Source organism: Vigna radiata, chromosome 3 (assembly GCF_000741045.1).
Source record: "Vigna radiata var. radiata cultivar VC1973A chromosome 3, Vradiata_ver6, whole genome shotgun sequence".
Lineage (NCBI taxonomy): Eukaryota > Viridiplantae > Streptophyta > Magnoliopsida > Fabales > Fabaceae > Vigna > Vigna radiata.
Window position 1 is genome coordinate 3,715,536 of NC_028353.1, and position 21,105 is coordinate 3,736,640.

Genomic DNA, 21,105 nt, shown 5'->3' on the forward strand with positions numbered 1-21,105 from the left:
TGATGTTTTTTTTTTTTTTTTTTCTGTTTTAACAAATAAAAGGAGACAATAAGTGAAATACACACGACAAGGCTTAAACAGAAAAAATACAAAGTCAAATTTCTAAATTAAATTGAAAATATGTTTTCTTGCTCAAATATATCAGATTCAACGTTAGTCTCCCGGTCTATCTGTTAAAGAAAAATCAGCAGCCTAAGACCAAGTTCTTTGAAACATGGTTGATTAAGTTGATTAAACACGCATGATTAAAGTAAATTGATACATAATTCACTGTTTTAGTATCAATTCAGAAGGAAGATTTGTTTCACAGTTGGCAATTAGTAAAGACAGATTTATGCAACAGCAATCATGAAAATTGCTCACCTTTTCAACAGAATAAGATTTGGAAACTCAATTACAAAAACAAGAGTTGTGAAATATTGGACTTTGATGATGAAAATGGAAGAATAATAATGACATGTTTAGACTGCATCACTGTTACACGTATATGAACGAGTCAGCTTCATCTTATTCCATCCTCCCAAATAATGTCCAAGGGAAACCCTCTGTAAGACAGAAAAACAAGGTCCATTGCACCGAATATAGAATTTTTCATACCAGAAATACACACTGAATGAGGAATAATCAACGTCTTTACGTACGTAATCGACAAAGAGGATATTCTCCACCCATTTTTTCATGGGGGTGAACCTCATGGTTTTTCAGCATATCCTGTCACTTAGCAAGGGAGTAATCTCGATCATGTCACAAAAAGTGGTTTTCTCTTTTTTCGAGGAGCACACATTACCACTTTGATTTTACAGGTTCCACCTAAAGCTATCAAATTCCGACACTGACATCTTTAAACAGTTCGTAAAATAATTGTGTTTGGATTTAGACACAGACCATGAATAGGATTCTTGGATATCATTGGCTTCTAAAAATAATAATTATAGTTTCAAAAAATTGAAAATAATATTAGAATGATTTATTTTAGTAAAATGACATAAAAGATTAAATTTTGTAATTTTTCATAGAAAATAAAAGTAAAAAGGAAGAAAAGATACATTTCTCTATAATTGAATAGGTTAGCTTAAAAATACATAATGAATTGGAAACATGGACCCATAACATTCATCACTGTTACAGCTTTGAGAGTTGTATTTACAGGTCACATAGCATGTATCACATTGAGTGAAAAGTCATCATAATTTAACTGGTCATATAGAATATTTAATGTGCTGATATCTTGACCGGGTAAACTACCGTTTACATGTGCAAAGTTGTATAGTTAGGCACATATTGACCCAGTTTCAGAATCTATATCATTATTGAACCTTCATTGAACTTAGACCCTCTATTACAGAATAATTAGATTATACCCTTGAAATCTTATCCATCTAAAAAAGGAGAAAAGAACATATCATGACACTATATTAATGTTTAAGAACCCAGCATAGCTATGTGATTATTAAATGATCACTGTATTATTATGCAATTACTGTGAAACTTGACCCAACAGATCAATCACCCACATCAAAATCAGTTACATCTCGATCTAAAAGTTAGTTGGAACTTGGAAACAAAAAGCAGAATTGAAAGAACCCTTTGCAAGATTGATGAAGAATAACAAGTCATTTTGGAATTTTCTCCTTATTTTTCTACATAGAAAACTTGTCTGTGTTCACAGTACTAACTAAAACTGACATTGTGTACTTACACTGCATCCATTACACAGAGTTTGGATTTTTCATGACTTAATCTTCTCAAGAATTTCACCAAGAATTTGAACAGTCAAGGGTTTTGTGTAGAAGTCATCCAGCCCTGCTTCAACAAATTCTTGTACATAGATCTTATTAGAGGTTGACGTCGACACACCAATGATCTTGCAACTAACGCCCATTGAACGAAGTGTCCTTGTCGCCTGTGTAAAAGTTTCATCACACACACATGCACGTGCATCTTACTAAATAAATGTTTCATTACCACACACCAAACATTCAAGAATATAAACAAAACCTAATCAAGATAGTGTTTTGAATTCCCTACCCAGGAATCTGTCATGAAAATAATATTTACGTACCTCAATTCCATTCATGACTGGCATGTCCTTGTCCATGAGAATCAGGTCAAAACTTTGACCATTGTTGTGAAGTTCAACCGCTTCTTTGCCATTTTCCACAGCAACGTGATCTTTTACCCCAACTCTGTCCAACAGCATTTTGTGAGTCAGTCGAACAACCTTATCATCATCTACAATAAGAACTTTTAATTGGGTCCGTGAGTTGTCAGATTCTGTTGCGTGTTTGTCTTTGTCTCTGCGTTCATCTTCCATGACTTGCACGTCCTTTCACCGCTTGATGTACCCAAAAATATTTCTTTAAAAGGAAAGTGAAAAGACAAGTATTTTAATCTCTCACTCGAACAAGAAATAATTAATTAAGCAAATTAAACATGATTAAGCATCAGAAACACTAGTCAGATGAAACTCTATTAATTCTAAAGCTCTGCAATGGATGAATATTAAAATATGAATGAAAGATTTGTGATGACGTTGGAGTAACACTGACCTGCAACTGAAATCTTTATCGAGATTTTGAGGCTAGAGAGAAGAAAACTGATGAATTACAAGAAATGATATGATACATTTTCAATATAAATGGGACGCGCGTTATACCAAAAATGGGTCTAATTAAACTGAATGATGCCTCTGGATAAAATGAGACAAACATAATTTCATTTTTTAACACTTAAAAAGACAATATAATAACCATATAATCAGAGAAAAATTAACCGACACAAACTCAGTTTAAAAAATATAAAAAATTTCAAAATTAATTACTTCCAAACATGAGACAAAGGTTAGAGAAGACAAAGAAGAAAAATATACTATCAATTTAAAAGAAAAACATAATGTATTTCTAAATAATTTTTTTCAGATCTTACCACCAAATAAATTTTCCCACGTCTGCCAAAATTTTTATTTTCTCATATAATTAAAATTGTTATAATATATGAAGTGTGATTAGTTTTTAGTGACTCTTTATAAACAAGAAATGGTCCCTTAAGATATTAAAAATAAATGAAAAACTTGCATTGTTACAAATTATAAGATTATAATATTATAGAATTAAAAAATATAAATTACATGTGTATTTTAGATAACTGAATTATTTGTATATATACGTTTTGGTTTAACGGAAACTTATATCCCTATACTTAAAATAAAATATTTTAAAACATTTTTTAAATTATTAAAAACCTTTAAACTCTGGTTCTCAGACAATCTAATCTATTTCTGTGTAGGCTTCAGTTTTATATACAATCGAAACCTATATTTTTGTCATTCAGGTAAATATTTAAAAAACAATAATATATGTTTTAAATTATTGCAATATTTTTGTCATTCAGATAAATATTTTAAAAAAATAACATATGTTTTAAATTATTGCAAACTTATAAGTTTTGGTTTTCATATACCCAAAGCGTATTCACTTATAGTTTTTTTTTAGATTTTCTGAAAAATCAAAACCTATATAGTAATTTCAAAAACAACATTGCGTTTTTATAGATTTCGTTTGTCTGAAACCCAAAACATATTGAACGAAGTCAAAATATCTTTCTGCAATATTGCTGAAACTTCATTTGACACAAACAAACTAAGAGAATTGGATTAGAGGTTTAATTTTAAAGTTAGACGAATTCCAATTTCACTTTAAATTTATAAAATAAAAACATAAACCTGAAATAAATTTAAAAATTGTGATTATAAATCTAAATAATTATAAAAGTTAAAAAAATCCAGAGTTATCTAAAATATTATAATACAACCACTGTTATTAGAAGTCGTGAATCAAACCTAGAAATACACCATGTCACTTGTATTCATAAAAAATCAATATAAACTCTTCTGTAGTACACTTCCAAATGCTACATTGTATAACTTATATATAACGTATTCTACTCATTCCGCTAAATTTATCTTCCAAACTGGCATGGCATAGAAAAACAACTAATTTTTTCTATCTCTCCTAAAGTTATGTGATTAAATTTGTACTAAAAAAAGGCATAACTGGAAAATCATGGATAGGCATTAATATTGGATCAAGAGAACTTTTTTTTCTGTTAACTTGCCATGTTTAATGAATAGCATAGTTGTAACAAAATAAAATACTATCAAGTATGTGATGTGTTTGATGATGTAAACTTATTGAACAGAGAAACACAAACATATAAATACCCGAAACTGATTATTTACTGTCATGGAAAAGGGTATATCAGTGATTCAGACAGTAGATATGTAGCATTGGTGAAGCACTGGTCCATAATAGTTTATTATTGGACAATGATACTTTGACAACTCTTTTTTAACAATTTTTTGACAACAGGATACATGTCATCATTTTATTGGTATGTTTGAATTTATCTTTAAAAAAATATTTGAAACGGACCAATCATAAACTGCCACGTATGCATTGTCAAAAAGTTGTCAAAAAAGAGTTGTTAAAGAGACTTTTTCCTTTATTATTTTACCGTCTGTATAGTGAGGAAGCACCTAAGGTGTTTCTATGCAGTGACTTGAGAGAATATTATTGTTTTCTATTTAGAAACAGATCAAACAGTTGCTTGAAATACCGGATTTCTTCCATTCTTTTCGTTATACTCATATGCCATTCCTCCATGGCTGGTTAAATCCAACCCCGCCATCTCCTCATCATGTGATATCCTCAGCAGGTCCAGTTTTAACAGCACAAAGAACACTGTTCCCATTGTGACACTCACCCAAGCAATGATGGACAAAATCTGAACAACATGTGCAGCCAACAACCTTGCACCCCCTCCCATGAACAACCCATAAGGTCTACTAGGTAGTCCTGGATAAACCTCATTCACATACTCCTTCTTAGCAAACAAAGCAGTGAAGATAATCCCCCATGTGCCACACCCGCCATGAAGTTGTGCAGCTTCAAGAGGGTCATCATACTTCAACTTCTCAGCAAGCATGTTGAAACCAATTAGCACCCAAGCAGCTACAAACCCACATATGATCGCCGCCCAAGGATCCACCACTGCACACCCTCCAGTAACAGCAGCAAACCCTCCAAGCAAACCATTGCACACATCAGTCACATTCCAATGTCCCGTTTGCATACGTTTCGCAAACAATGTTGTCAGTGCTGCTGAACATCCAGCAAGTGTTGTGGTCACTGCAGTTCTCCCAACAGCACTCCATTGCCCATAATAAGAACCACTCCCTCCATAAGCCTTCAAAATATTCAGAAACGAACCAGGATTGAAACCATACCAACCAAACCACAACAAAAAAGTCCCCAAAACAACCAACGTTCCACTGTGTCCTTTCATTGGCACAGCCTTTCCACTATGATCAAACCTCCCAATTCTAGGGCCTTCAATCAAAGCACCCCATAACCCAGCAACAGCACCAACCAAATGAACAACACCAGACCCAGCAAAATCAATAACCCCTGATCCAAATAACAAACCCTCCCCTCTCGCAGCACTACCCCACCCATCAGAACACCAAAACCAATGCGCCACAATAGGGTACACCAAACCAGTCAAAACCGATGAGTAAATCAAATAAGCCACAAACTGTGTTCTCTCCGCGATGGAACCACTTGTAATCCCCGCGGCAGCAATGGCAAAAGCCCATTGAAAGAGAAAGTACCCGTAGTCAAAACCCGACGACGGAATCTTATCGAGGCCAAAGAAATGTTTCCCAATGAAACCGTTGGAAGGGGTGCCAAAAGCAAAGGCAAAGCCAAACACGTAGAAGAAGATGCCACCGGTGGCGGCATCCAGGACATTCGTCAGCATGATGTTCATGGTGTTCTTGGCACGTACAGAACCAGCACAAAGCATGGCAAAGCCTAGTTGCATGGCGAATACAAGGTAAGCAGAGAAGAGAAGAAAAGTGTTGTCAACAGCATAACTGGTGTCCACAAACTTGTTTGAAATAGCCTCAAAACGGCCGCAGATGTATTCTGCAGCAGCGGTGGCATTGGCGCCGCCGCCAAGAAGAGGGTGGAGGTCGGTGGCAGAACAAGTGTAAGCAGCCATGATGGTGCTAAGGCGGTGTTGGAAACGCCCTTTAATTAATATAACAATAAACAACAATAGGGTTTGCTGTTAAGTAGTTGTTTTATGTGGACCGGGTCGTTGGTGGTTTTGTTTTGTTTTGTTGTTTGGACAAGAAACGTTACTTGTGGCCTTAATTTCTCTTGCGCATTAGGGTTACCATTTCACACGTGTAAATTTCAACTGTTAAAAATTAGAACAAATAATATTGTTTTTAAAATAACATAAATCATGACAACAAAATAAATAGGAATCATAAAAATTGCAAAATTAATTAGCACAAGTAACTTTGACAACAATAATAAATTTAATTAATGATAAAAAAATACATTTTGACAACAACAATAAATTTAATTAATGAAAAAGTTACACATAGTAAAAGTATTAAAAAATATCATAAGATTTCTGAACCACGAAAAGCGATAATGCAAGTACACTTCAATCATTTTTACAACGGCTAAAATTTAATAAAAAAAATATATGAAAAGAAATTGTTCTTAATCTAAAATTAATTTTAGAAATCTAAATGGCACTTATCAGTATTTAACGCGTTTTGTTTTTCTAAAGGAATCAAAATAATGTTCTAAAAACATATAATACTAAATTGAAACTTTTAAAACTTAATACATTAAAACGCGAAAATAGCACGTAATGAAGGACTAAAAATAATAGTTTTCTAAATTCATTTTTCATATTCTAACTTTTAGTTTCAAAATAAACTTCTTTAAGAAAAACCCATCATATTAAAGTTAGTTTAGAGATATATTTATATGGTAGCGATTGGTTATAGAAGTCTGAACTCTGTTAATTCTCTTTCAATATAGTTTTTAAGTGATCTAAGTTAAAGGTTTTAAACACATCTTTCAAAACATTTAAAAATTAAAAGTATTAAAATAACTAAAATTTAGTAAAAAAAAAAAAGTTATTAGTGTAAGATTATTTTTTGGTTTTAAAAAACAGTTCTCTTCTAATTTTTAGTTTCAAAGCTTTAAAATTCTTCTATCATATTAAAATTAGTTTATATCTGTGACACAATAGAAATGTCAATTTAACCTATGATTCATAGGTAAGTCCACTTTTTTTTTTTAATATAAGTTTTCTTTTATAGGATTAACAAATGATGGGTAAATAAAATATCATTCCTTATAGTTCTTTCATAAAGTGCACTAGAGTCAAGGTTAAAGTAAGATTTTGTTTTATAACAAGACTTTATTATCTCTTAAAAATAAAACCTTAAGTTTGGAAAGGTTGAGACCAGTCCAAGTTGAAGATCGAGACATGTTGGACCTCGTGGGTTGAGGTGGGTCGACTCTGACCTAAGGTCAAGAAAGGTTGGCTTGAGCTTAAGGTTGAGAGGACCTATGTTGGGTCAAGAGAGATCGGTTTTAGCCCAAGTCAAAGGTCGAGATGGATTGTCTTAGGCTCAAGATCAAGAATGATCAGTCTAGATTAAAGGGTCAGTCCTACTTGAATATCAAGATTGTTAATCCAGGTTGAAGGCTAAGGACAAGACGCTTGAGACCAAAGATCAAGATTAGCTAGTCTAGGTCAAAAGTCGAGTTAGGTTGGCCTAGGTCAGAGATCAAGATGGGTTGGCTAAAGTAGAAAGTCAAGACAGGTTGGCCAAGACCAAAGGTCAAGATGTCCTACCCCAGGTTAAAGGTCGAGATGGTAGTGACGAGTCAAAGACCAATACTAGTCAGCTCGGGCTGAAGGTTGAGACGCATTGTCCTTGACCAAAGGCTGAGCGAATTGCCCTAAGTCATAGGTTGAGATGGGTTGACCCAACTCAAAAATTGTGACAAGATTTCTCAAGTCGAAGGTTATGACGAGTCGTTCTGGATCGACGATCGAAATGGTCATCCTGAGTGGCTGTGACACTAGTACGAAGGTTGAGACAGTCATCCCAGTTATAATGTCAAGATAGGTTGTTTTAGGCCAAAAGTTTAACAGGTCTTCCCAAGTCAAAGGTCAGGACAGACAATCCTATGTCGAAGGTCGAGACGGGTTGACTGCTTAAAAGGTCAAAATTGGTCGAACCGGATCCAAGGTCAGGATGTGTTATCCTGAACTGAAGGTCAAGATAGGTCATCCTAAACTAAGTGTTGAGATGGATCATTCTAGACCGAAGGTCGACACGGATCGTTCCTAACCCAATGAGATGGACCAAAAATTAACATCTATATGATATAATGACTAATTTCAAAACTAAAACTCCATGTTGTTAACATGTTTCAATAGTTTTTTTAGTGATAGGTGATATTAAAAATTAAAACAAAACTTTTTAAAAAGTTCTAAATATTAGATTGAGCAACCAAGTTTAGGTAAGAAAACATTAATATAGATATATCAAAAGAACTAACTCAACTTTTTTATAACCTATAAAAAAAGACTTTTTTCTTTTCGATCACCCTTAAAATTTTCGAATACACAACTTGAATATCATTATATTTCATATTTTACTATAAAAAAATGTATAAATCTTCAAATATATTACATATATTATGTAATCTAGAAACATATTCTAGATTATATAGTATGAAATATATTTACAAATTTGGTTAGTGCACAACAATAAGATATATATTACAATAATACTATTGCAATTTTAGGTTTTAAACTTGTGTTATACTTTTCGATTGTATAGCAAACGAAACATATAAAATATAATGACAATTTTGAAAATTTTAACGAACTTATATACTCTGATTTGTTGACTTAATTGAAGTCCATTCACCTATATGTTTCAGCTGGTGGACAATCGAAGTTTATAAGTTTGTGAAAATTTTAAAAATACCAGATTTTAGAATTATTTTAACTTCATGCAGAGTCATAGGATTTGATTTCTGGATAACTGAAACCGTAAGTCCTATATGCTTAGGTTGGTATAGAACTGAAGCCTAAATGTTGAAAAAAATTACAACAGTATGTTAATAAGATAATGGCACCTAAATAGGGCAAAGAAACAAGTGATGAAAAACAAAGGCCAATAAAGCTTCCAAACATGTCTGGACAATTTTCTTATAAACTTAAAACAATTTAAACTAAAATTAACTTCTTCCTAATTAAAATTATTTTATATATATTAAGTATATTGAACTCTATCAGTTATATAACTAGAATTAGGAAGATCTAATCTACTCTGTTTTTTTTTCTATATTATGAGTACATTGACTTAAATATTGAAGTATAATTATTTCACTCCTAAGAATTCTATGGTCAAGTCAAAGTCAAAATTCAACTTCCAAGAACTTCATCTAAATAATTCACTCCTAAGAATTAGTACAAAACACGCTCTGTTTTCCATTTTAATTATAGTAGTTTTTTAAGAACTATTTCACGTTACTATGTTTATAAGGTCTTCAAAAACAAATTTAAACCCCTCGTCTGTTTCGATTTATCCTTTTAATTTTCATTATGTATTGAGTCTCAATATTTTAAAATAAACTATTAATAGTTAAAAATATCATCGTGGGGAATATAAATTGATTATCAAAATCTATAATATTAATTTTAGCTATAATATAATGTATATAAATATATTTATTTATTGTGAATATTAATTATGTAAAGCAACATTTATCCTGAAAAATACTAGTATATAAGAAAGTATAAAGTTTTTAAAAGATTAACAGTGTAAACCATTATTCAGTGATTGAACCTGAGAGGATATATTTGCACAGTCAACAGCCTAGGCTGCGTTCTTTTAATATTATTTTTTAGAAGGTAAAAAGAAAAAGATCTTTTATTTGAAGCACATGCAATGGCCACAAAACTTGGGAATCAAATGGAGCAGTGTAGGATGATGCATCGTAAATGCAAGTTGAGGACCATGTTCGTAAATATATTTATTCTCCTACGTTGTTGTGTTATATGTTTTTATAACATGACACGAATAGTTTTTGTTTTAGTTTTCCATTCTCTCTTTTTTGTTTGTTCAAACTTCAAACAAAGGTTCATCCTCCACTCACTTAACCTTCTCCTTCCTTTCTCTTCCATTTCTATATTTGGCAACTCTTCTCTCTTCCCCCTCTCTCTCGCTTTGTTCCGTCAAGGACAAGGACCGAGCCTCAGGAGCCACGAAAAACAGGTACATCATCTGTCTTTGCCACACCAAAACAACATGCAATGTTTTGAATGTCCCTGCATTTACACACTGTTGTTTCCGTTACAAGTAATCTATGCATTCAAGGGTTATTCTTTCTGATTTCCCTCTTTCCTTCTCCGCATTCTCTTGCCATTAATGAGAATATTGATAACTCCGTTATTAATGAGAATATTGTTCCTTGGCTTAGAACCAGGTTGGTGCCCATTATTATTCGGGTGGAAAATTTTAAAACTTTGAGATTTTGAAAAGGGAAAGAAGGTGGAATCTACCTGCCCAGAAGAATTATATGATTCTTTGTTCATTAAATCGCGTTAAAAAACGCTTTTGTCGGGAGAAAGGAGGATCCCTGAAATAGTTTTGGTGATAATTTCCATCTGGGGTCTTCTCATCGGAATGAGTATGTGGTAGAATCGTGAAATTCGGTGGAATGATTCAAAAGGGTGGTTGTAGAGCAATGGAGTGGAGGCTGCGATTGATTGGTGAACTGAAAATTGAGAACATGAGGTAGGTGCCTATCAACATGGACTCAAAAGGAGATGCTGAACCTCAGGAGGAGAGGCCTTCATCACCAATGAGGGTCCTGCAGCATTTTTCTGGGAGCGCATTCAAAGCTGCTGGGGAAGCATTGCATATGTCACCAATGGGGCCTGGTGGGCATAGACGTTGTCAAAGTGAGCTTGGTAGCAGAGGAGTTGAACGTAATAACAGCTTGCAGAAATTAAAATCTCACGTGAACAAGGCTTGGCGCTGGGGTGGCAAATCCCGCGAAGATGCTCTCTCGAATTTCAACCCCGAGGTCATGGCAAACCAGAAACGGCAGTGGTATCAGCTTCATCCTAAAAGTCTGGTATTCATTTTTTTTAGAATCCCTTCATGTGCTATATTTATTTTTGAAAGTATTCCTTGCTTCACTGATCCGAAAATATTAATGGAATTTAATATATTTATGCTCTACATTGTACAGTACAGTAGTACATTGCTATCAATGATGATAAATGTCGATAACTCATAGTGATTCATGTTTTGCCTCTGTAGAAAATATTTTCCACCTTTCAATTACTTGTTCTTTATTGTTTTATCAACAAAATATACTACATTTACATGACTTCTTTGTCATCTATGAAGTTTAACAACCTGTTTTCAAAATTATAATTTTTCTGCCGAATGGAATTGGTAGCAGTTGTTTCTGTATCTTAGTCCGGTCATGCCGGAAGGAACTTTGAGCACGAGCTTTGAGGGTTTTGATATTTCTTACATATGTATAATTAACCATGCCTATACTGGTATTTGAGTAATTGGTATACTGTTAATTCTAAAAGTTATTTTGAAGGTTCTTCATGTAGACTGGGAACATTAACAATTGTGCATTATTGCACTAAATTTTAGGAGGTGACCTTTGTGTACCACGCACATATTTATCAGAAATGTAAGCTTATCATTTTGTTGAAGTAAATCAATGTGAATATTACTGTAGGATTGTGTAAATAATAAGGAGCCGACATCGCTCTTTGAACATTTTGTGATTGTGGGGCTGCATCCAGATGCTAATTTGGAAGCCGTGGAGCATTCATTTGCAAGAAGGAAAAAGTGGGAAAAGGATAAGGAGAAACCTGAATTTCGAGATTGCAGAAAGTCTCAGCAGCAAAAAGTAACAGAGCCAACTTTGGAACCTCAGGTTTGGTAGATATCAATATCTTTTTAATACATTCTTTTGATACAGCTTGTTAACCTACTAGACGGGATCAACTACATGGGTCACACAATGGCATTAAGCTTGATAAAAAAACCTACGAATATTATTTATCATGAGAGCCTTTTAACAAGTAAATTTGACTGAAAATGAAGTTTTATCATAGGAAAAGAAAGAAAGTACAATTAAGGAGAATAAGTTATCTTCGAAAATAGAGAAAATTTAAGGAAACATAGAATAAAAGAGACAATTGGCTGTACAGTCTCTGCATATAAGAAACAGAATATTTCAGTTGCCATTTCTCTGTTATTCTTCTTTGATAAATTTTTAAAATTAAATTCTTGAGTGTTATAGGTTAATACACGTTATTGAATATCTGGTGTCTCGGTCTCCTAGGAATATAAAAGGAACTTCACAACATTTATGAAAGATGTTTTGGAATATTATATCTGTATTTTGACGGTGAATTGGAATTATTTGAGTCTACAATGTGCTCCTACCGTACAAATAGTTGACCATAAAACTTCGTACCATGCAAACTTCAACACATTCCTCCTTTTTGCAAACATGCAGTTACTGTTCAAATATCCTCCTGCAAAGAAGCTAACAATGCGTATGAAGGATTTAGCTCCCTTTTGCTTTCCTGAAGGTGTTAAGGTCTGTTTGATGCTATTTTACATGCTCATAGTTGTCAAAGTCTCTGTTCATTTTAACTACTGCCTTACAAATTGTTCTCTATTTCTTTCTAATGTTTGTATTTAGAGCTTCTGAATTGGTTCTACCATCATTGCATGTTGCTCTTTCCCTTTCCTTGATGTGTAAATTGTTTGATTTCTTAATGAATAAATATTTTGATTTATCTTGGAGTAAGAAATTTCTGTTGTCTTCTTTATCATTGAATTGCAGAATATACGAACATAATTTTTATCACTCTGGCAGATGACACAGTAAGAGCAGCTTTGGATGTAGTTGCTTATCCTATGTTATGATGATATGACAAGAGATAAGAAATTTTTAGATGCAGTTGCCTTTACAAGAAACATTAATTAACAAGTTAAACGTTGAAAAGTGAGGTCAGCAAGAGAGAGAATCTAAGAAACAGTATCTGCAATAAAGTTGCTCTAAGTTTATGGAATCTAGAGAAATCTTACTATACGGACTTGCATTTTAGTTTATTCAGATTAACTGATGTTCTTGCCTTTAATTTTTGCGATTTCTTAATTGCAAATAATAAGTTTTCCATCTTTTATTTTTGTAGAATTTCACACTTTTGCTAGGATAAAAGTAACAGTTTTTTTATAAACAATAGGTCTAGTTAAGTAATAAAATCTGCTTTCCCGCAAACTGTTTCATTTATGAAGTGTTGATTTACAGGCATGGTTGTTGGAGAGGACTCCATCTCTTAGTGAACTAAACGAACTTGTCTATGGACAGGTATATCTTGTAGTTCTTTTTTCATGAAAAAACATGTTTTTTTCTTTTTGACGAGCTAGTTAAAGCAACATGTCATCTACCGTGTTAGATAACAATTCATTCTAAGCATAACTTAATACTTGGTATAGATACTGTGACATGCATGTGTAGCAAAGTATGATCTTTCATTCATTATCTTTCATTTTTGTTGAAAAGCAACATTGACTAAATCCAATTTTCATTGTATTATTAACCTTCCATTGAGCCCTTATCAGCTTTGCAACCAAAGCTAATATAATTTTCTTTTTGCTTTTATTCTCCACAGGAACATTTAGGAAAAGATGATCTTTCATTCGTCTTTGCAGTCAAGGTAATATTTGTACTCATATCATATATCAAATTTAATTTGTTAGCTTGAATGGTTAATGATTGTTCTATTTGGCTTACCTGTACCCTGGCTGACTTGTGCTAGATTAGATTATGCAGGATTCTGTATATGTGTACAGTTTCTGCATATTGTTTTTTTCAATTTCATTTTTGAGAATTGTTGAGTGAGCCACAGGAGGAGGGGATAAATATCTTACGGTATATATTTTCCCGTAGCTACTCAGTATTTCGTTCTTTAGATAAAACTTCAGATGTGTCCATCAATTAACTCAACTCGACAGTTCAGAACATTTGTTGTTAAAGTGATTCCTAATGTTATAGCTCAAAGCTACAGGCGAGAACAGTAGAACCAAAAATAAATTTTAATTTTTAGCATAGTCCCTTATAAACAAACAAATAGAGCATAAAGCATGGATTATACATAAACTTACTGCATACCTTGTGCTACAATATAATTATGAGCATAGGGACATTCAATATATGTCTGTGTATGTTTGGATCAATTTTATTTAGTTGCTTTTCATTTATTTCTTACTGTAATGATTGCTGAAAATACATTCTGTGTACCTTGATGTCTTGATCAGGCAGCAGACAATACAACACTTTATGGAGTTTGTTTACATGTGCCTGAAATTGTTCAAAGGCCCCCTGGTATCTTAGGCATATCTTCTCCTTTTTCTCATCCCTCCATGGGATGCAGCCGTTTTCTGGTTTCTGCACCTCGCTGCTATTGTCTTCTAACTAGAGTTCCCTTCTTTGAGTTACACTTTGAGATGTTAAACAGGTTAGCATTATTGTAGCTTATTGGTATATACTAACTAACTTTTCCGGGCAAATATGGTTAATATCCTTTGATTTTTCATAGACACTGTATAATTTATTACGCCTTACTTGGATGCAGTATCATTGCACAGGAGCGCCTGAATCGGATAACAGAGTTTGTAAATGAGATGAGTCTCAGTGGCAGCGTTCCATCATCTCCCAAACTAGATGATCAAATGAGGTCAAAGGAGGAAAAATCCCCAGAGGACGAGACATTTAGTGAATGGATGGATTCTGCAATTCCTCTTGATGGTGCAGCAGCTATTGCTGCTGCAGCTGCTGGGATTATATCAGATGATGAAAGCCAACAGTTATCACCTAAAATACGGGATTATCGCTGTCAATCTCCTGTAAGTGGGAGTGCCAGTGATACTTCAGATTCGTCTCAGTTCAGGGATACAGATAAGGAGGACAAGAAGAATCTCCAAGTTCTAGATAATTGTGTGTTTAAGGCACCAGAAACTCTTGGTTCTATAAAAAGAATGCATGGAAATTGCAAAAATGACCAAGCTTCTCCGAAACATGGAACACCTTTGTCTTCTCAGACTCGTGTCTTGGAGCGTCTTGGAAGTTTTGAATCACTTTTCAGGTAATAAATTTATAATTATAATATTTGTTTCAGTTTTACTTTTGGGTAGACTATCATTTTTCCCTTGTATTTACAGTATTACATTTCTTGAAATTATGTTGCATAACTTTTTCAGATTTGATATAGTTCATCCATCTGTATAATTTTCTTGTGTTTTTGTGTCTATTTTTGACATTTATTGTTTACTTCCAATTCAATTTCAATCCATATTATTTTCATTGGCAGTCCAGTTAGAAGCAGGGCATCAGAAGATGAGGACGATTTTTTCTCAAACAACGAAAGAGATTATGGGGATGAATTGTTAATGGAATGGGCTATGGTCAGTGTAAAATGGTTTTCGATTTGTTTTCATTGGTTAAACTGAAGTGATGTTTGATTGACATTTTACATACTTTTTTTGTGAATGCATTTGATAGGAGAATAAGAATGATTTGCTACAGATAGTGTGTAGATACCATGCTCAACCTATTCCACCTCGAGGAAGTGATTTTGTCTTCCACCCTCTTGAACATCTACAAGCTATTCAGTACATACGACATTCAGTTGCTGCTCTTGGCTTCGGAGATGATTGTTCAAACTGTTCTGAAACAGCTCTGGTAATTCTTAAATGATTTTTAACAATACTGATCCAAAAAGTATGCATTCTCCTTACACATGTACTTGGTAAAAGGACAATACGAAGCTGGCAGCGGCTGAGGAAGCCCTATCATTATCAGTATGGACAATGGCAACTACTTGTCGAGTTCTATCCCTTGATAGTGTAAGCATATATTCCACTTGACATACAACAATGTTAATGTCTGTCTAACTCAGAAGTTCTACGTAGAAACTATTCTAAGAATCCATTTCTTGTATTGTATGAATAAAATATTTTTTAACTATTCTTTTTCGTCTATTTTCTTTCTTTTACTAATTTGTATGCAGACAAATATTCAGTTTGACTTTTGTCCTCGCTCATGTTTCCTGTTCCAGTTACTGCATTTTTCAATTTAATTATTCTAGTTCTTAATCTAGATAACATTATTTATTAAATTATTATAGTTTAGGGGTGTACTTCGGTTCCACCAAACCCAACCCCGAAACTATTTTATATCCTCTATACAAAATGGTTCCAAATATTGTGAGAAAATATTAAAAAAATAAGGTAAGAACAATATATCAAATGTAGCTCCCCGAACATCTGCATTTTCCTATGTTTTTATTCGCATAAATAAGAAGAGCCCTTGTGAGTATATAATGTCACTGGCATAAACAATTTAGCTTATCAAAGAAGATGATTTACTATGCCTTCTTTGCATCATGTAGACTGCTTTCCATGTCCACTACCTATTGAAGATTTGATCCATTCCATTTACTAAATTAGATGCTAATGTCTTGCTACTTTCTTCAATGACTAACGAAATTAGTTTTACCCACAATGTTACTGGCAGGTGATGACATTGATTACAGGAGTGTTGTTGGAAAAACAGGTAGTAATAGTGTGCCCAAATCTGGTAAGTCTTTAAAACCAACATGCCAATTGATGGTCTTTGACTTTCCTTAATGTGTTGTATGGTTAGAACCTAGTTGCTGCTGTTGATTAATTTGGACTGATGTAGAGTGGAATTGTAACCTGTCTTTGATTTTGACAATTTTTGACACAATGTAGGGTGTTCTATCTGCCACAGTGCTTTCTCTTATACCCATGATTCGTCCTTTTCAGTGGCAGAGTTTATTGCTCCCAGTAAGTCAAAGGATTCAACAAGCCCTGGTTTCAGATTTCCATGTGAGATTGTCACATAGATCTAACAATATATTAGTCTTGCTTTTCAGGTTTTACCTGGGACAATGATGGATTTTCTTGATGCCCCAGTTCCATATATTGTGAGTGTCATTTTCTTTGATGCTTATAAAATATGTTGTTTCATATTATATATGCTTTGTTGGCTACTACTTTAGCATTCACTGTTGCTTTAGCATTATAGAAGAAGAAATTAGTTTTTGCATAAGTTAAAATTAGATTTTAGGATAAGCTAAATGATTTTAACGTGCACATAAACTAATTTTAATGTATGGTGAAACCTTTTTCATTTTTCTTCTTCTACTAGTGTCTACTAGAAGCTTATTTTAATATTTTTAATATTTGTATTTTTGTTGCCTTTAAGGATATAGACATACTCCCAATTTCATATTGGATTGATAAAGTCTGTGTGTTGCATTGAGAATTAGTATGTTCATGTTAAAATGCTACTCTTTTTTCGATGTATGAAAATGATACCACTTGAAAGGAGTAATCTAAAAGAAAGAAGATTCTTATTTAATGGATTAATTTGAAATAGTACATAGGTCACTATCCAGTTTCTCTTTAATAAAATGACAATCTTTCTCTATATATTTTTGCCACTAGGGCAAATGTTTCCTCATAACCTTGTGTTGTAACATTCTAATATGTCATCAAATTTATAAACCCATATGTATCCTACTGCCTTTTTATCCAAAAGCCTGTCAAGAATTTCCCATGTCTACTTTTCTAAGGCAGTCATCTCTTTATTCATGGCTTGAACGCAATTCATCCTTCAATGCATCTTGAACTCGAGTACGACTCTAATTGCATCAATGACAAAGAGGAAACTCTGGTATTGAATAGAAAGGTTTTCAGTTGTCACAAAATGAGAAACAGGAGACTTAGTACAAGACAAAGTTCCTTTTCTCAAAGCAATGGGCAAGTCATCAAGGTCAGGTTCATAATTATTATTCAAGGATTTTTCCAAAGATTCAAGGGTGTGAGAAGAAGGAGCACTTACCCCTGGCTCTAACTATTAGAGATGTTCTTGGATCAAATTAGGTTATTTTTGTTTCCTCTGATATTGTGTACAGAAGAAACTCTCTAAACAACTAATTTATGAAATTGTACTTGACTTGGCAACTAATTTATGAGAATTTAATTTTTTTTTATAAGCATTTGAATTTTAAAGAATCCCATCTCAATTGTTCCTCAAAGTATCCATTGTTCTTGCAGGTTGGCATACAACATAAACCAGATTACTTGAATGCGAGAACTACTAATCGTGTTCTTGTTGATATACAGAGGGACAAGGTTTGTAATGACATTTTAAAGATGCTCACACGATATTCCACAAGGAATGTTGGGAGTCTGTTGGAAACTTGTTACACTTAATTTACATTGTCATATTTCTTGGCTATTTTCAAACTTTGGGCTTGTGTATATATATGTGTGTTTGAGACAATCATTGGCTATTTATACTGTTCCATGCAGAATTTTTCTCATGTTTCTCTTCCATTTAATATTTCTTGTGTAGGTGACAATGTGTCCATTACCAAAACTTCCACAGCATAGAGAGCTTTTCTCTCAGTTGAGTCCAATTCATGCTAGACTTTCAAATCAACGATCAATTGCTAAAAAGCATCCTGTACATAGGTGCAACGAAGTCCAGGTTTTCTTAGTTCCCATACTAAAAGATCTCTTTCACACACACGCTATTTTGGAAAAATAAGTATTACTATTTTTTTTATGTATAAATAATTCATGCTTCACAAACCAGCAATTTTTTTGGTTCTAGCTTCTGAAACCATTAGTAGCAACTGCTAATCTTGAATTGTTTACAGGCCGAAGCTGCAACTCAGTTTTTGAATATATTGTGGCACTATTTGGAGTCTCTTTGTTCAAATCTGAAATCCCACACGATAACTAATGTACAATCTAATAAAGATAGGGTACGATAACTAAGTTAATGTGATGTTTATTTCTGGAAATTCTTAAAGTACTAAGAACGAGTTATCTGGATTAATTTTTCAGGTTTCTTTACTTCTTAAAGATAGCTTCATTGATTCCTTTCCTGCTAGGGATCAACCCTTCATTAAGGTAACAAACTCCTATTCAATTTTAGTTAATGAAAGAATCTCAATTCAATTTGTGTTATTCTCTTACAGACGTTTATGGAAAAAAAATAAACTATAAAAGGCCAATCTCTTTACTAATTACTGTTTCAAAGCTGATTTTGAATCCTTGGATATGCAGCTTTTTGTAGATACACAGCTCTTCACTGTTTTATCAGACTCTCGTTTGACAAGCTTTGAGAGTGGAGAGTCATAGTCCCTTGCCACATTGGTTTTAGATCAAATTGTGCTATAGATCTGTTACACATGTTTGTTGTCACTGTTGAAGATATAGCTCTTGATTTATTAGGAGGAACACCTCCAGTTCAGACCAGATGAAACTTTGCTAATCCGAGAATGACACAGAAAGTTGATGTGGTCCAAAAAAATTGTATAATGTTCATAGTAAATGTCATGTACTAAATCATTTTGCTAACCCAGGGGAAACAATCACTGTCCCTATTTTTTTGTTGAGGGGTGTGTTCTTGGGTTCACCAGTTCATGTTTTGTAATACAGTATTTATGACCACTCTCCCTGTAGCATACGTGTTATAATCTTTTTATTGAGCAAACCACAGTTTTGCTTCCTAAAACTGTAATGTATTGTCATATTAAAATCATGAAAATTCTAAGTTAATGAAAGTTTTTATTATTTGGTTGGTCCAAACCTTTGAACATAACTAGATGGTATCATTTTGGTATTTAAACATACCATAGAAGTTACATTCATTTGAATTTTGAACTGAAAATGATGTAATATATATTCGAAGACCTATTTAATAGTTTTTTAGTTTTGTACTTAAGGAGCTAAGTATATCTTGTGAAGTTAAGTATATCTTGTGAAGGTTAACTTCACGAACTTCCTCAGTGTCAATTATTTTTTACCTCTATACTCATTCTTCCTTAACTAGATGGAAGTGTACTTGTAAAAAACATTTTGACATTCAAGTGTATTAAATATTAGTTAATATTTTAAATATGAATGTAAATTATTTACTTTGAGGTTGTACTATTTATAAGATAATTACGTTTGTGGCCCTCACCTATAAGAACCAAGGTGGATCCAATGGTCCATTTATCTCATAATTTAGTTCTTTGATCCAGAATATGCTAAGTTAAAGAATAATACATCATTAGATTATGACAAACCGGTTTATGGCCGAGTAGAAACAGGACGACTTGTGGCCAAGTAGAAAGAGGCTAGCTTGTGGCTAGGTAAAAGTAGGTTGGCTTGTGACCAGGTAGAAATAGGTTGGCTTGTGGCCGACTGGAAACACGTCGACTTGTGGTTAGATAGAAAAAGGTTGGCTTGTGGTCGAGTAGAAACAAGCTAGCTTGTGTCCAAATAGAAATAGGTTGGCATATGGTCGAGTAGAAACATGTTAATTTATGGCTGGGTGAAAACAAGTCGGCTTATGACTGGGAAAAATAGGTTGATTTGTGACCAGGTAAAACAGGTTGGCTTGTGATTGAATAGTAACAGGACAATTTGTGATCGAGTAGCATAGTCCAACTTACGGCTGGATAGTATAGTCCAACTTGCAGTTAGATAGCATAGTCCGACTTGTGACTGGATAAAACAGATTGACTAGTAATTGAGTAAAATAGATCAACTTATGGCTCCGTAATAATCGTCTGTGTTAAAGCACTAAGTTTGACAGCATTATACACTCATGGTTGTTGGTTTATTGATTATAATTATTTTCTATGCTTTCTTGTGCTACCATGTGTCATTTTTTTCATTTTTTGTTTCTTAAAAAAACTTCCCTTCATAAAACTGATTGGTCCACGTCCAATTGTTTCGATAAAGACCTGTTTCAGCAACATTCTACCTACGTTTCATTACTGTAGATTTCATAAGAGCATGAACCATGAACAGACTCATTTTATTTAAAAAAAAAACATTTTTTTCTTTATATGATATTCCTAATTCCATTGACAAATTTATAATCAATAGCATCCTTTCCTTTCCATTATCTTAAACAAAGGCCTTTGCTTCCTGCACCCCACCATTACTAAATGCACCTCCATACTAGAGAAAGTTGATGGTAATTATTTATCTTGTTGCGGGAGAAAAATAGAAACAAGAGTTGTCAATTTTAATGTTTGGAAGTTTGGTAAGAGGTTGTTATTGAAAGGATG

At 33.4% G+C, this 21,105-nt stretch overlaps 3 protein-coding genes across 5 annotated transcripts; 1 reads left to right on the forward strand and 2 right to left on the reverse strand.

Moving 5' to 3' along the window:
- Positions 1-1,591: 1,591 nt before the first annotated feature.
- On the reverse strand, positions 1,592-2,314 carry LOC106756899 (two-component response regulator ORR41). Its single transcript, XM_014639497.2, has 2 exons — positions 2,063-2,314; positions 1,592-1,903 (listed from the first exon to the last, which is right to left on the reverse strand). The coding sequence occupies exons 1-2, from the start codon at positions 2,312-2,314 to the stop codon at positions 1,730-1,732; spliced, it is 426 nt and encodes a 141-aa protein (XP_014494983.1). The 3' UTR covers positions 1,592-1,729.
- Positions 2,315-4,473: 2,159 nt separating this feature from the next.
- On the reverse strand, positions 4,474-6,166 carry LOC106756900 (ammonium transporter 1 member 4-like). Its single transcript, XM_014639498.2, has one exon. The coding sequence runs from the start codon at positions 6,058-6,060 to the stop codon at positions 4,594-4,596; it is 1,467 nt and encodes a 488-aa protein (XP_014494984.1). The 5' UTR covers positions 6,061-6,166; the 3' UTR covers positions 4,474-4,593.
- A 3,795-nt stretch (positions 6,167-9,961) lies between these two features.
- Positions 9,962-19,618, forward strand: LOC106756901. 3 transcript variants are annotated; one of them, XM_014639499.2, is made up of 19 exons: positions 9,962-10,168; positions 10,374-11,033; positions 11,661-11,861; positions 12,450-12,533; positions 13,251-13,310; positions 13,615-13,659; positions 14,261-14,460; positions 14,578-15,087; positions 15,313-15,406; positions 15,504-15,683; positions 15,758-15,847; positions 16,518-16,580; positions 16,736-16,810; positions 16,900-16,950; positions 18,086-18,163; positions 18,387-18,521; positions 18,694-18,801; positions 18,884-18,949; positions 19,106-19,618. In XM_014639499.2, the coding sequence occupies exons 2-19, from the start codon at positions 10,707-10,709 to the stop codon at positions 19,178-19,180; spliced, it is 2,442 nt and encodes an 813-aa protein (XP_014494985.1). In that variant the 5' UTR covers positions 9,962-10,168; positions 10,374-10,706; the 3' UTR covers positions 19,181-19,618. The 3 variants fall into 3 exon arrangements, 2 of the variants coding, with proteins under 2 accessions (XP_014494985.1, XP_022634880.1); XR_002667346.1 differs by lacking the exon at positions 19,106-19,618 and having other exon boundaries at positions 18,387-18,505; positions 18,884-18,940; XM_022779159.1 differs by lacking the exon at positions 13,251-13,310.
- The last annotated feature ends 1,487 nt before the right edge of the window (positions 19,619-21,105 follow it).

What these genes read in the sequence shown, in the direction of transcription:
- LOC106756899 (XM_014639497.2), bottom strand. Translation starts at nt 2,314, where the DNA reads ATGGAAGATGAACGCAGAGACAAAGACAAACACGCAACAGAATCTGAC. An exon ending in CAGTCATGAATGGAATTGAG is followed by an intron (nt 1,904 to 2,062) that starts GTACGTAAATAT and finishes ACTTTTACACAG; the next exon opens with GCGACAAGGACACTTCGTTC.
- LOC106756900 (XM_014639498.2), bottom strand. Translation starts at nt 6,060, where the DNA reads ATGGCTGCTTACACTTGTTCTGCCACCGACCTCCACCCTCTTCTTGGC.
- LOC106756901 (XM_014639499.2), top strand. Translation starts at nt 10,707, where the DNA reads ATGGACTCAAAAGGAGATGCTGAACCTCAGGAGGAGAGGCCTTCATCA. An exon ending in AGCTTCATCCTAAAAGTCTG is followed by an intron (nt 11,034 to 11,660) that starts GTATTCATTTTT and finishes ATATTACTGTAG; the next exon opens with GATTGTGTAAATAATAAGGA. An exon ending in AGTTTTGAATCACTTTTCAG is followed by an intron (nt 15,088 to 15,312) that starts GTAATAAATTTA and finishes TTTCATTGGCAG; the next exon opens with TCCAGTTAGAAGCAGGGCAT.